Genomic DNA, 13,719 nt, shown 5'->3' on the forward strand with positions numbered 1-13,719 from the left:
CAACTGGAAGTGACTTAGTGACCACAGGAATGCTGCCTCACGCAGAACAAAGACAAGAGACTTTAAAAGATGACTGGCAGCGACGTCAGGAGTTACAACAGGTTGAACAATGGAGGGCTCCGAGTTGGAAGGTGGCGCGTCAGGGTTGTGGGAAACGGAAATGTCAGAGCATGGCTTCACGTCACACACACACACACACACACACACACACACACACACACACACACACACACACACACACACACACACACACACACACACACACACACACACACACACACACACACACACACACACACACACACACACACACACACACACACACACACTCTTTCTTTTAATTAACTTGGGAGACAACCTGTAACTACAGAAGGTCAAAGGTAAAATACATACATATAAAGATAATTATATGTTTACCTATGGATAAAACCTACATCTTCCTATTTTATGGCTCCAGTACGGATCACACCTTTACGACACTTACTGACCTTTTAAGCTCAGTGATGAGCAGCGCGGTGCAGGGGATGCCCAGAGTCATGAGTGACAGGGAGTTGACAACAGGTTTGACGAAGGCCAGGCCCGTGGTGATGCCCGACAAGATGCCGATGACCACTTTGAACCGCGACCTAAATGAAGGAGCAAAAAAAAAAAAAAAAAACCAAGTCAGAGAACTGGGCAGCGACTCACATGGAGCATTGTGAGGAGCAGAAGGAATGCGTGGGGTGACTCAGGAGGCATCTCAATGCACGGACTCTGATAATAAACAAGCATCACTCTGCTAGAAAGGCTGAGGACGACACAGGCGACAGCGTGAAGAGAAGTGAAAGAGGAGCCATGACAGCTCTGCAACACTGAGACCTGGGGACATGTGATGCAGGTTTTACTGGTGTCAGCTATTTCAGACAGGCCTATTATTAAACAGGGGAGTCACTGCAATGGTCACATCATGTGACAACATGTTGAGCAGCTACAGAACAACCTGCTAAAAACAGAATCAGTGTAACAATCTAAAACAGATAAACGGATATCAGAAGCGATGTTATAAATAATGCTGAATAGGTTCATGAGCGGTGAGTTGAATAGAAATGAAGTCCAAAGACAGCTGTGTTTACATACCGATCCCTCCTGAACATCCTGGGTAGGTACCTCTTGGGAAACCACATGGCAATGGCACACATGAGCACCCATAAGATGGCCAGCTCGTCCAACATCTGGCCCAGGAAGCTGAGGGTGGCGTGGAAATACGTTGATCCGATACCTGTGAGAGAAAAGGACGCACAGCAATGTTTGTCAGACAGAAGGCATAAACCATCAAGGTCTTAAAACAGACAAACAAAGATCAGACAGCATTGTGTCACGTGGGTTTTTTCAGTTTTCAGTTTACGGTGATGAACACGACCTACAGTTTGACAGGCTGTGGCTGCATCTTCCTCTGGTTGTGTAGTGGCCTCGCTGTAATCAGTATTAATCATGCAACTGCTGGGCAGAATTCTTAGAATGATGTCATTGATGACTCCACATCAAGGAAGATGGTGAGCCAGGTTCTGATGGCAGCTGTGTTATTGAGTTTGTGTATTTGTTTAGTATTGTAATAATCTGTTTCTTAAGCTGCATGCTTTTATCTTGTTATATATTTTGGGTCCTTATGTTTAAGGAGCTATATTTATATTGCCAGTGGTACTTTAATCAGGGGTCACGCTAACCAGAAATGCCACCGCTCATTTCAGTCGCTGAGTTCGGAAATGCTGTGAGGGGATAGACCCATTAGTGCCCGTTTGTTATCACAGTCCAGCAGACCTTCTAGTATCGGCTAAATCTGTTGTCATAACAGGCTCTGAAGGAGAGGTCTGTGTTTCAACAAAGGGACGGCTCCTCTTAGTCAAAACTACTAGTCACAGCCTTAAAATAATAACTTTGTTGGTCGGTCCTTATTATTATGTGGCCAAAAAATAATTGAATAAATAATTATGTTCACCTGGACACTTAGAAATGACTCTTAAATGTCACAAAATGATCAAAAAAGGCCAAAGAAAAGCAACTGAAGGCTGTTCTCGTGCTCGAGTGCATACATTGGTCTTTCTATTTAAACCAAGGCTGAAGCAAAACCATCTAACACCTTGTCAAGAGTGTTTTACCATCTCCGCATTCCTGATAACGGATGCAGAATTTCTACGACACACACACATACGAAAGCTATGCACTATGTGTGGTAAGGCATGTATGAACCTAACAAGCAAACAAACATGTTTTATTTCCCTTCGTAATGGCACTGCGGATGGTAAATAAAGAAGAAGGCAAAACCAAGATTATGAAAACCTTTCAGTCCAATTAGACAATGAATGACACACTGCACAGTTCAAGTATCTGAGGCCAAGCATGTCACACTAAAGGCTGCATCGCCTCTTTTACCCACCACCAAGGACACCTCTCAGGTCAGGGCCGGCCTGTCAGGTCATCTTTGCTGAGTATGCAAAACAGCCTCTTAATCTGTCTAACACTATGTTTTACACACAGCAGCACCAACAGGACCAAAATACTGCCTGCACATGACACACTCATCTAACAGCTGCCAAATAATACATCTGTAAAATTTTATCTGTCCTTTTTATTAACAAATCAGTTCTGCAGTCTATAATTTACAGTATTAACTAGTCCCATGCATCATTAGTCTCATTTAGATTAATAAAAACTATCAACTACAATACACAGCACAGAAATAGCCACAAAACTAGGGTTTTCCTTCAATGACATGTTTACCAGCTTCAAGTGTTACTTATGAGGTTAAAAGGTCATCAAACACACAACAACAGACAACTTACCAACCACAACTAGAAGAATCCATATGAGGTAAATCCCACTGTTGAAATGTGTTGCGTATTGGCGGAACAACCACATTAATATGGGAGGCAGCACAAAAAACAAAATGTTGCTGATCTGCAATGATAAACAAAAAGGAAAGCGATGATCAACAGCAGATCACAGCTGAACTAATCACGCAGAGAGCCGAGCCCATCAGCTGACCTCGGTGGCCTTTGAGCAAACAGCTGAAACGGACAAAAGTAAACATAATGCTGAAGCTGAAGGCAGCCAAGCTGCTGGAAGTCGGTAAGAATGTGTCACAGCTAGCTGGAGCTAAAGCTAACACCAGATTAATATTAACCGCTAGAATGAAGCGACACGAAGAGAAACAGCGCAGCTGCTGTCGAGCCGTGACCGTAAACAAAACTGTCCTACGCAAAACCGAGAAGCGCACATCGTTAGCTACAAGTCCAACGACTTTCACACCGACCGTGTTGTAGAATTCAGCGATGCCGGGGTAGATCAGGTAATTGCCTTCACACCAGTCCACCTCGGAGCTGCCAGCCTGCAACTGGTCCCAAAAAATCAGATTAACGGTACTCATGTCTGGACAAGTCGGATGGACCGAGCGAAGCGGGCGACGCTGCGCCGTCGGCTGCGCGGTGAAAACAGTCAAGAAAAGTTCCGTCTCGCCGATCGAACGCAGAATGCTAAAGAGCAGGCACGCAGTGTGCTGAAACAAGGACCATCGTCTCTGAGCTGCATGTTAATCTGCAGCCCTTTAAGCCTCCTGCTCGCCGTGACGCTCTGTCCGGAGCACTGACAGCTGCTCAGAGTTTCGGCACGCAAGAGGACTCCCTCCCACCTACTTCCTGATTCGCTTGCCTTCGTTCGCTGCGCGCGGAGTCTTTGTCCCATTTGTTCTGTAAACTACTCAGTAAATTAGGATATAGCGAAGTCGCTTGAATATCAATTTTAATTCGAATAAGATTTAAGATCAGATGAGTCTAACGTAAACAAAGACTTAAATAAAAGTATATTATAAGAGGGTTTTTTTTGGAAAGCACAACAAAACATGAACTTTATAGCACTAATGACCAGATAATCAATAAAAATTGCCACTTTACATAATCCATGCATTGGTTTTTCACCATTAGAATAAAGAATTTGTGACTGTGCTCCAGGATTCCCTCCTGGTTGATTACTTCAGGTCTGCAGAGATCAAATGTTATGCTGTTTATAGGATGAGTGCAAACTACAGCTTAGTATTTATTGCTCTTTGTCGTCCTCTGGCGGAAAGGCTCTCAATAAAACCATGATCAGAAACCTAAAGTATTTTTTAAGTAAGATTGAAATACTTGTTCTTATTTCCATTGCACCAAATTATTACAACTGCACACACGCGACTTATGTAAAGTGAAAAAGAAACTAAAGAGGACAATTAATACAAAAATGAACCAAAAAGCGGTTGATCGAAGTATCGCGATAACTTGTCAGGTTTATGTGAGACCACGCAGCGGATATCCGTTCTCTTTTCCGTGGCGGACCGTCTTAGGGTCGGTTTGGCAAAATGAAGGTACAACGTTTCACTTATTGTAGTTTTAATATAAATCAGCTTTATTGAAAATATTTTTACAGAATTAAAGCTTGGATAGACGACTTTAAATCGGATTGGGTTGCTTAACGAGTAGTAGTTCTCAACATTAGGATGAGCTTTGATTATCTTGGGAGCTAACGCTCACTGAGCCCGGCAAGTAAGAGAAACATGGCCGCACTCAGGCAATGTGCCCAAAGTTTAAGTTTTGGTTGAACGCAATGTATAGACTTTCAGACAAATCAGGTACCATTGCTTCAATGTAACGTGACCTGCGTTGTATATTTTGTATGTGCTAAATATACTGGTGTTACTTTCATCTAAAAGCTAACGTTAGCGACGAAGAAGCTAACAGGCCTCCCAGTCACTAGCACTATTGGTTGAACCTTGGCTACGCAGATCGATCACGTTTATCATTTCACATTTGTGGGGTTTAAAAGGTCCAGCGGAGTGTAATTATTTTAGTACATGCTAAATGTAAAGCCAGCTTTACCTGTTATACCTGCGTCTGTGTTGTCTGCATGGAGCCAGGCATGATGCGTCTACATGTACTAACCGTATCACAACTCTATTGCAGCTGAACATCTCATTCCCCGCTACTGGCTGCCAGAAGCTTATTGAAGTTGACGATGATCGTAAGCTTCGTGTTTTCTATGACAAGCGTATGGCCACTGAAGTGTCAGCTGACTCTCTGGGAGATGAGTGGAAGGTAAGTTCACATCTTTGGACCTGTTGCCTTCTTAGTTTGCCAAGTGTAGGATTTGTTCATTGTCGTGTACAACTGGTAACGCTGGCACATCTATCGACCCTTTTGACTGGTCAGTAGGCATAAAGGGGGGACAGGGTGTGCAAAAGAAACCAGAGTTGCTTGCCAGATTTGATCAGACTTTCTGGCTGATAGAAATGGCATTGCTCTAACAACGCCAAACTGGATATGATGTATAGTTTTGTAAAATGTTAGCTCTTCAGTTTTTAAAAACCTTTTTCTGACTATGCTAAACAGGGCTATGTGGTGCGCATCAGCGGAGGCAACGACAAGCAGGGCTTCCCCATGAAACAGGGTGTGCTGACCCACGGTCGTGTGCGCCTGCTGCTCAGCAAAGGCCACTCCTGCTACCGTCCCCGCAGGACTGGCGAGCGTAAGCGCAAGTCTGTGCGCGGTTGCATCGTCGACGCCAACCTCAGCGTTCTCAACTTGGTCATTGTTAAGAAAGGTACATTTTGAGACTTGGCTTGGCCACAAACCTTTTTTGGGGGGGCAGTACATCTTATAAACAAACTGATATGGTTTGAGAGGCTAATTTAGTGAAATCACCTGATCAGGCCTCTGGGATGTACATTCTGCAACAGTGGCACACTTCAATTTAATGGCAGCAAGTAATGGCCTAATGAGAATTTGTTTAAAATGGGTCACATTTTTATAAATGTTTGCTGTTCCTTTTGTCGTGCTACATCAGTTGCCTTAGTTTTCTAGGAATGTTCATTTATTCATGGCTTTGGAAATGCAAGTACTTGAAGTGCAGTTGATGCAGGGTTTGTTTTAAACAGTTTGATTTGTTCGCTCATCTCCTAACCTGTCTCTTCTCAGGTGAGAAGGATATTCCTGGACTGACTGACAGCACTATCCCTCGCCGCCTTGGTCCCAAGAGGGCCAGCAAGATCCGCAAGCTCTTCAACCTGTCCAAGGAAGATGACGTTAGGCAGTATGTTGTGAGGAGACCCCTGACTAAAGAAGGTGAGAGTTCTTTAAAAAAAGAAAAATTTTTGCATTGTATCTCAGCAGAATGCCACAACCACGTGCAGGAATCAGAAACTGAATTGTTCAAATCAAGTTTTTAATTGCCACGTCTCACGGAGTGCACATTTGCTGGCTCTAGGGTTGAACTTATGTAAATGCGGCAGCGTCGCCATATTTAAAAAAAAAAAAAAAGTACAGACAAAATTATTGCTTGATGTCACGTTGCATAATATAAAGACTTGCCTCAGATTTATTACTTAAACTTTAAAAAACTTGTTTACACTAGGCAGAAAGGTAGATATTATTTTTGAGTAATTTAGTCATAACATGACTGTTATAAAGCGCCAAGTATTAAAACCTGTGTACTAAATATACCTTTCTATTGTAAATCATGCATCTGTTGTTCAAACTGAAGGTTAATAAGCAGTAAAAAAAAAAACTTTTTTGACAGATAATGGTGATCACAAAACACAAGTACCTCTCTTTTTAGCTTACCGTAATTTCCTTTCAAATATGCTTAATGTATAACCAGAAACCTAAACAAGGTGGGAGCAACCAGTGTAAACCACAAAAGTAACAGTTTGTCATTAGATTTGTTAATAGACGATGATTTGTAAGTCGGTTACTACATCCAGTCAGTTGATTGTGGCTTTAAAACTGGTAAGAATTACTCTGCCATCAATTTAACTACTGGTTGCACCTAGTTTATCTATAAACTGTCTGCCCCTCCTTTTCCAGGCAAGAAGCCCAGAACTAAAGCTCCCAAGATCCAGAGGCTGGTGACCCCACGTGTTCTGCAGCACAAGCGTCGCCGCATTGCCCTGAAGAGACTGCGCACTCAGAAGAACAAGGAGGAGGCCTCTGAGTACGCCAAGCTGCTGGCCAAGAGGGTGAAGGTATGTTCAGGGTTTTTTTTTTTTTTTCATGCATAGATGGTGTTTGAAAGTACTTTGCACCTGCAAGCTAGATTTGTTGTTCATAGAACGGTGTTAAATTTTAGTTAATATATTAAATCTTGTTTGGGTTTTAGCGTTTCAGTAATGCTCTATTCCTCTTCCCCCGTAAACAGGAGGCAAAGGAGAAAAAGAAGGAAAAGATTGCCAGGAGGCGCCGCCTTTCATCTCTGAGGGCATCTGCATCAAAGTCAGAGTCCAGCCAAAAGTGAAATCTAAGTCAAATAAAATAACGTTTTTGCTGAAAATAGTGTAATGTAATTTATTGCATGTAACTAATAAACAAAGAACGTAAATGTAAAGCTTATGGTTGCAGGAATGCTATAGTGTGCAGTATTTAAATGGAGTGTGGGTTTGGCAAATACTGTACAATGATTACAGAAATCTACGTGGGAGCTAGGGGAAATTGGCAAAGTACAAAATGTTGCATGAGAAATTCCAGTTCTTTCACGGTATGGGGTTGTGCAGTAAGACAAGCATGCTTTTAATGTTGCTTTTCGTGAGCTTGTCTAGTAACGTTGGCATTTGGCGTAGGGGTATCCACAAAGCTGGCAGATATAAAAAGACTCCTTAGGACTTTGATTTGAAACCTTTCTGTACAAAATTATGAATTTCAGACAAATCAGTCAAGTTTTCACCAGCTTTCACCATTTTTCTTTTGTACTTTTGTTAAAGATGCCTTAAAATCAAAGGACAAACAGTATTCCAGTTCATGAATGTTCAATTTATTTACAAATTTACTTTTAGAATTATGTAGGACAAAATAAGCAACAAGCCAGTACAATAAACATGGTACTTAATATACATTTTTTCAGCTATTTAACACCTTTACTATAATTAGATTAGACAAAATAAGCACATTTACTGTACAAACATCAACAACGAACATATCGTTTAACCGTACACCTATTGTCAAACCCAGACACTTTACTAGGCCTCAGTCTGCAGATAGGACCTCTCCGTGGTTGAATCTCCTCTACATCTTTGGAGTTGTCGAAAGTATTCCATGGACTTCGGACATGGCTGAAGTGCTTTGGTTCTGACTGTGAGCAGGTCAAGGTGTACATGAAGAACAACGCAGATACAGCCTGATGCTGCAGATACTGAGGCCAACTCTGGATGCTCCAGACTAAAGTCAAACAGGTAGTCTCGAAATCTGGAGCCAGAGACGAAGGCCTGGACAAAATCGCCATAACCTGTTAAGTAAAGAATGTGTGTAGTTGGATATTTAAAAAGGAACTAAAACCTGAACTAAGTGAAAGTGCTCTAGTATTCAGCACATGCATAGAAACTACAAAATTGTATGAAGTGCTGCTACATAGAATTCTTTTTACAGCCAATTCCTGACTTTGGTCTTTAGTCTGCATCAAGATAACAGTAACATTAAATATACAACTACAAACAGTTATCAGTGTTTCTTATTCCAAGTAAGTGAAAACTCATGTTTCCAGAAATATCAAACCCATCCCACATTCTGTACTCACAGCACACCTGAACAGATTGCATCCTGGCCCAGACCATGTAGTAACTTCTTCGACACAGTTTTGCAGCAAGTGAAACGACCCGCACGGGGTAACTTCCAACGGTAGCAACAACTTGGGATCCAGCAATGTCATCTGTAATACACATGTTTTGAGGGATATACTGACTGAACGTGACCATTTGTGCACCAATTTAATCCATCACACCAATAAATGCACACTACATACCTTTATCTTCTTCTGGGGGAGGCAGCACCTGTTCCACCAAGGCCTCAGACACGTTCAGAGCAGAGTCGAGTCCCACACCGGCCACACTGATAACTCTCTTTGCAAGTGACTGTTTAGTCCCGTCATCAGCCTGCTGCATGCGCTCCATCACCCACGACACGGTGTACTGCACACAGCCCATGGTTCCACTAGCTGCTACGCCAACAGCATCCTGGAGCTCATGTAACTTTTTCTTGGCTGTAGCAACAACCTTAGTTAAACAGATAATAGTTGTGTGTGCAGTCCGTGGGCCTCATTAAGAATTCATTGAGAAAATTAGGTTACCTGCTCTGTGGGTGCATGAAGCACAGGGAACCTCGTTTCCAGCCAGTCCAGCCCTTTACATGCCACATCATTTGCAATAGAAACTAGTAGAATAGGTTAGAATGGGGAAAAATAACTCACCAATTGTATAGTTGTTAATTGTCATTAAGTGCCAAATTTACTGCTTCTCTCATTTGTAAGTTGAATCTGTAAATGTTTAACGTTTGACTCAAGCAGAGCATACAGGTCACTGCACATCAGCAGACAGGGAGCTTCTGGTAAACCAACAGCCTCTTACTCACTCTGGGTGTCCAGTTTACACATCACAGGTGAAACGCTGTGACAGGCCACAGTGCCTAAAGCCGTCACTTTGTTCTCCAGCAGGTCACACACGGACTTCAGGTTGGGATGGTTGCATTTAGTGTCAGAGTAGAGGATGGAAAGCCTACTGCAGGCAGACTGGACCACGGGCAGCTTGGCCAGTCTGGCAGCGGCACTCACTCCTTTCTGTAAATAAAGTCAGGGGAAATTTAAAGTAAAACATGTGGTTTAATTATGGCTAAGAAACATTAATTAACAACAGTAAAATAGTTAAATCCGTGTGAATACAGGAAAATACTGAAGAGGATTGAATTTTCTCTATTGTACCCACCTGGTTGTTGTTTGCTGGCATGGTTTTATCGCTTTGCTGCAGGAGAAATTTAGTTTTAATTACGTTTACGAAACTGTAACATCTATTCTAGACTACACATGTCGCAAAACCAAACCACTCACCCTGCACAACGCTGGTTCATATAGTCAATTAGCGCTCACCTGCTCCTAAATGCTGATGCTTCTCGCTAGTTCTCGCGAGATGTCAAACTGAGCCATGATGTCATTGTAATCAGATGTCTTCAAATAGACGTATACAATAATATTAGTGTTTGTTATGCACATGTTTCTTTGTACAGAAACACTGTGCTTTTAGTTTATTTAATCAAACATTAAATCAAACATATACTTTGATGGTCTTTATTCACTGCAAATAATTAACTTCACGTAATTCATAAAAACTCAAATTGTGGCATTTTAAGTGCCACTACATTACATTACATTTCTGGTAACTATCTGCCTTGAAACAGCATCAATGCTTTCTGCAGGCTTCTAAAGGTTGATCATTTTTGCACACGATAAGCCTTTTGTACAAATATGAGTGGCAATAATCAGTGAAGGTGATCAAAGAAGATGCCAGAAATAAACCTGAGCAGGGAAAACACTGGATTTTAAGTCCAACGTTTTAACAACTCGGCCACGACAACTGTCACATATAACAGTAAAAACACATGTACTACAAATACACATGATGCTTGACTGACGCACTAAGGATGAAATATCGTTTCGCCTGCCTAGTCCAAAGCATAAACAAACTACAGGGTCTCGGCAAACTTCTATCCAAGAGTTGAGTAAATGCGCGTGTAACATTACAACGCTACATTGTTACATTATTACATTGTTATATTACATCACTTTACAGCGTGCAGGTGCTCAGCATCGCTGTATTCACCAACGGAGACTGAGGGAAATGTACCAGTGTTACATTAGCTAATGAGAAAGTCCATTGTAAAAAAAATGTAAACTCCAGGTGATCGACTACAGACTTTTCAGTGTTTCATTTCAGATGCGTGTGTGTCCATAACTCTCACGACTTATATTTAGTCTAATGTAATAGTGCTAGATGTCGGACGTATGCTTATGGTGTTGCCTTGCACTGCTGTGACGACGATGGCGACAGGGGCGAAATAATCGACGGTGGAGAGTTGACTGCAGCCACGTGAGGTTTAGACCTCGCTTGAGCAGGCAGCGCTGCTGAAGTGAGGCTGGCGGACAACGTTTGCATGGATAACTAATTTTATGAAGTAGCACGGCTATTGCGTCTATTGTAGTGTAGGGGGTCACGTGACATCACATCTACTAAGGCCTGCTTGTGTCAAGTTGGAAACTAAAAAAACCACTTCCCCATCTATCATTATAAGACTAAAATGTTTACAATGCTTTTAACTCGCGTAAGCTGACGTAATAGACAGAAATAATATATATAAAAGGCGCTGGTGCTTATTCAATGCTTTAAGCAAAACACGGGTAAAATATTGTCTTAATTGTTATTACAAATTTGCTTTTACTTTGGGAAAGCTGCTCACCATTTCCGGTAAGCTCGCTGCTAAGTGTGTTTAACTTGACGCAGCTTCGGGGCCTGCTGTGTTTTCAACGGAGAGAGAGCCAAGAAGAAAAATGGCGTCTGCAGGCGACCCAGAGCGGGACACCGGCCATTCACTTTGAGCTTTCCGCCCTAGAATTGAGGCCGGGGCTTGGTGGGGACTCCCTGGGAAACATCATCACAAATATTGCCTTTTTTCTCCCCAGTTTTTCTCCGGCGTGCGGGGCTTATTCGACCTCCGAGATTGAAGCGGAACAGCAGAGACTCTCTCCTACAATGAGAGGGAGAAGAGGAAGGCCGCCCAAACAAGCAGCCGCGATGCGGGAAGGCTCACCCGGGACAGTCCGCGGCTCCCGGGGCGGCAGGAGTAGAGGGATGCGTGGACGGGGACGGGGCAGGGGACGGGGCCGGGGCCGGGGGGGAAGTGGCGGAGTTTGCGGCACGGGCTCTGCGGAGGTTGACGCAGAAATCTCCGGCCGAGAGAACTTTCATTCGTCCCGGGGCCGCAGGAAAGTTGGAGCCTCCATCGCGGCGGCGGCCGCGGCATCGCGGGGCAGAGGAGGCAGGGGCAGAGGCAGGGGGTCGAGGGGCGGCCGCGGCAGCAGAGGCGGAGTGAGGCGGCCTCAGACCAAGGTGGTGTACGACGACAACAGCGACGAGGAGGAGGATAATTTAAGCTACAGGTCGGACGAAGACGAACTCCTGAACGACAACCCCTCGTCGGATCTTGAAGATGAGGAGGCCCTGGGAAACGACTCGGACTATCTGGAGGAGCCGCCGGATGAGGATGATGCCAGCTACTGCACCGAGAGCAGTTTCAGGAGCCACAGCACGCTCGGGAGCACCCCAGGTACGTTCGCTGCGGGGAAGTTGGTAGCCGTAGTTGAAATGTGCACTTTATTTTTAGCTCGGCACGCAAACCCGGGCGCATTGTTCAAAATGGAGCTTGCACTCAGAAACGGGCCTTTGTTTACCGTGGGCTCTGCTGGCCGCTGCCTCGCGGACCCGCCGCGCGCTGCGACCCGGCTCTCGCCGTTTTCCGTTTTTTTTTTTTTTGGTCGGATCGGCGCGTTTCTCGGTGTCACTTTATAACGTTAGACGCGTCCGTGGCGGTTTTGAGGGACTATTTTTGTGCGCGCTGCGCTCGCCGCGTTCGCTCGGAGGAAAGCGGCTCGGTGGCCGCGTTCTCCCGTTTTCATTCATTCGGCGTCTCCGCTGCTGTAAACGCGCAGTCAGCTCAACTTTTAATTTGTAAACAACGCTTTGCCAGGACGCGTAGTTTGCATATAATGATTCTCTGTCACCTAAAATTAACTGTTCACATTTGTACCCTTTTTCTAGTTATTTATTAGCAGTAGCCTTTAATAAAAAATACTGCTGTTGCGCGTATAATATGTAATAATTGCGCGATTTTCTGCTTTAGGCTTTTATTAGGTTTATTTCCAGCTTCATTCAACGCAGACTTACTTAAGATGCCACTTAATGACTTTGACAGGCCGTGTTTTGAAAAGAGGCGCCCTTTTTTCACTTGTTGCGAACAACTCATTACAACGTTACGTGCACCGTTGCCATAGTAACCACGCTTATGTTTATCAGGTGAGCGGGGTTGGATCCATCACACCGATATGGGCGGTCAGTGTTAATAAAGTTGTCTGCAAAGTCAATTGGTACCTTTGCTCCATAAAGCCATGCGCTGGAAGGATGGTGGGAAAACAGTGGTCGTGGTCCAGATTGTGGATGCTCTTTGCATTCCCGTCTCTCTTCAGCTGTTTCCCCACTGGCCACCTATATTTGCAAAATAGTTTAACCTTAGGTTTCAATGTTTACAGAACCAGTATCAGCTTTAATGGCCAAGTTTGCACAGGACAACCAAGGAATTGTATGTGGTCTGACTCCGACTTTGTTCCCTCAAAGAAAAAACACAATTATACTACTATTTTAAATATAGTTTTAAAAACAAATAATAAACAATAAAAGTGAAATATACAGTGGAAATACAACACACGACAGTATGCATAATGGGGTAATTGTTCAGGATTTGTTTTGGGGTCTCCTAGTAAACAGTCCAGCAGCCTGCAGTACACTTCACAGGGATGTTACCAAAAATTGAGAGGTGCTAATGGGGAGGGTTAATGCCCTATGCTTTTAACAGCTTCATAATACATTGCTCTGCAATGACTGGACTTTAGTGGTGCACTAAATCATCAGGGACTATAAAAACATTTGCCCACCCTTTCATGCCAAGGCCGTGCTGTGTTGGCCAACCATGTGCCGTGGTCAGCAGCAGGGTCAAGATGATACCAGTGTGATGTGCACAGACACACAGTGTAGATGGAATATGCAGGGAAACATGCATAACATGTTGCTTTGTGGATAGGGAAAATACAGAACAGGTGGCAAGTTTATCCATTCGGAAAAAAAGTAAACAC

The 13,719-nt window shown here is 43.6% G+C and overlaps 4 protein-coding genes across 6 annotated transcripts in view; 2 read left to right on the top strand and 2 right to left on the bottom strand.

Moving 5' to 3' along the window:
- acer2 (alkaline ceramidase 2) overlaps nt 1-3,643 on the bottom strand; it is a 7,563-nt gene extending 3,920 nt beyond the window's left edge. The window contains exons 1-4 of the mRNA XM_029161383.3: nt 3,290-3,643; nt 2,820-2,934; nt 1,117-1,258; nt 489-626 (exon numbers count right to left, since the gene is read on the bottom strand). Of these exons, the coding sequence (XP_029017216.1) occupies nt 489-626; nt 1,117-1,258; nt 2,820-2,934; nt 3,290-3,403 (509 nt within the window). The 5' untranslated portion in view covers nt 3,404-3,643. The remainder of the gene's footprint in view (nt 1-488; nt 627-1,116; nt 1,259-2,819; nt 2,935-3,289) is intronic.
- Nucleotides 3,644-4,282: 639 nt separating this feature from the next.
- Nucleotides 4,283-7,332, top strand: rps6 (ribosomal protein S6). Its single transcript, XM_029161777.2, has 6 exons — nt 4,283-4,375; nt 4,971-5,102; nt 5,397-5,607; nt 5,982-6,128; nt 6,870-7,027; nt 7,201-7,332. The coding sequence occupies exons 1-6, from the start codon at nt 4,370-4,372 to the stop codon at nt 7,294-7,296; spliced, it is 750 nt and encodes a 249-aa protein (XP_029017610.1). The 5' UTR covers nt 4,283-4,369; the 3' UTR covers nt 7,297-7,332.
- Nucleotides 7,333-7,787: 455 nt separating this feature from the next.
- LOC114861614 (perilipin-2-like) lies at nt 7,788-11,291 on the bottom strand. Its single transcript, XM_055509507.1, has 7 exons — nt 11,274-11,291; nt 9,749-9,784; nt 9,399-9,603; nt 9,118-9,200; nt 8,794-9,043; nt 8,569-8,700; nt 7,788-8,280 (listed from the first exon to the last, which is right to left on the bottom strand). The coding sequence occupies exons 1-7, from the start codon at nt 11,274-11,276 to the stop codon at nt 8,015-8,017; spliced, it is 975 nt and encodes a 324-aa protein (XP_055365482.1). The 5' UTR covers nt 11,277-11,291; the 3' UTR covers nt 7,788-8,014.
- Nucleotides 11,292-11,355: 64 nt separating this feature from the next.
- The window catches only part of LOC114860588 (nucleosome-remodeling factor subunit BPTF), a 29,953-nt gene continuing 27,589 nt past the window's right edge, over nt 11,356-13,719 (top strand). For all 3 annotated transcript variants that reach the window (XM_055509473.1, XM_055509474.1, XM_055509475.1), the window contains exon 1: nt 11,356-12,140. In XM_055509473.1, coding sequence (XP_055365448.1) covers nt 11,567-12,140 — 574 coding nt within the window. In that variant the 5' untranslated portion in view covers nt 11,356-11,566. The remainder of the gene's footprint in view (nt 12,141-13,719) is intronic.

Source organism: Betta splendens, chromosome 1, assembly GCF_900634795.4.
Source record: "Betta splendens chromosome 1, fBetSpl5.4, whole genome shotgun sequence".
In the NCBI taxonomy this organism is placed as follows: domain Eukaryota; kingdom Metazoa; phylum Chordata; class Actinopteri; order Anabantiformes; family Osphronemidae; genus Betta; species Betta splendens.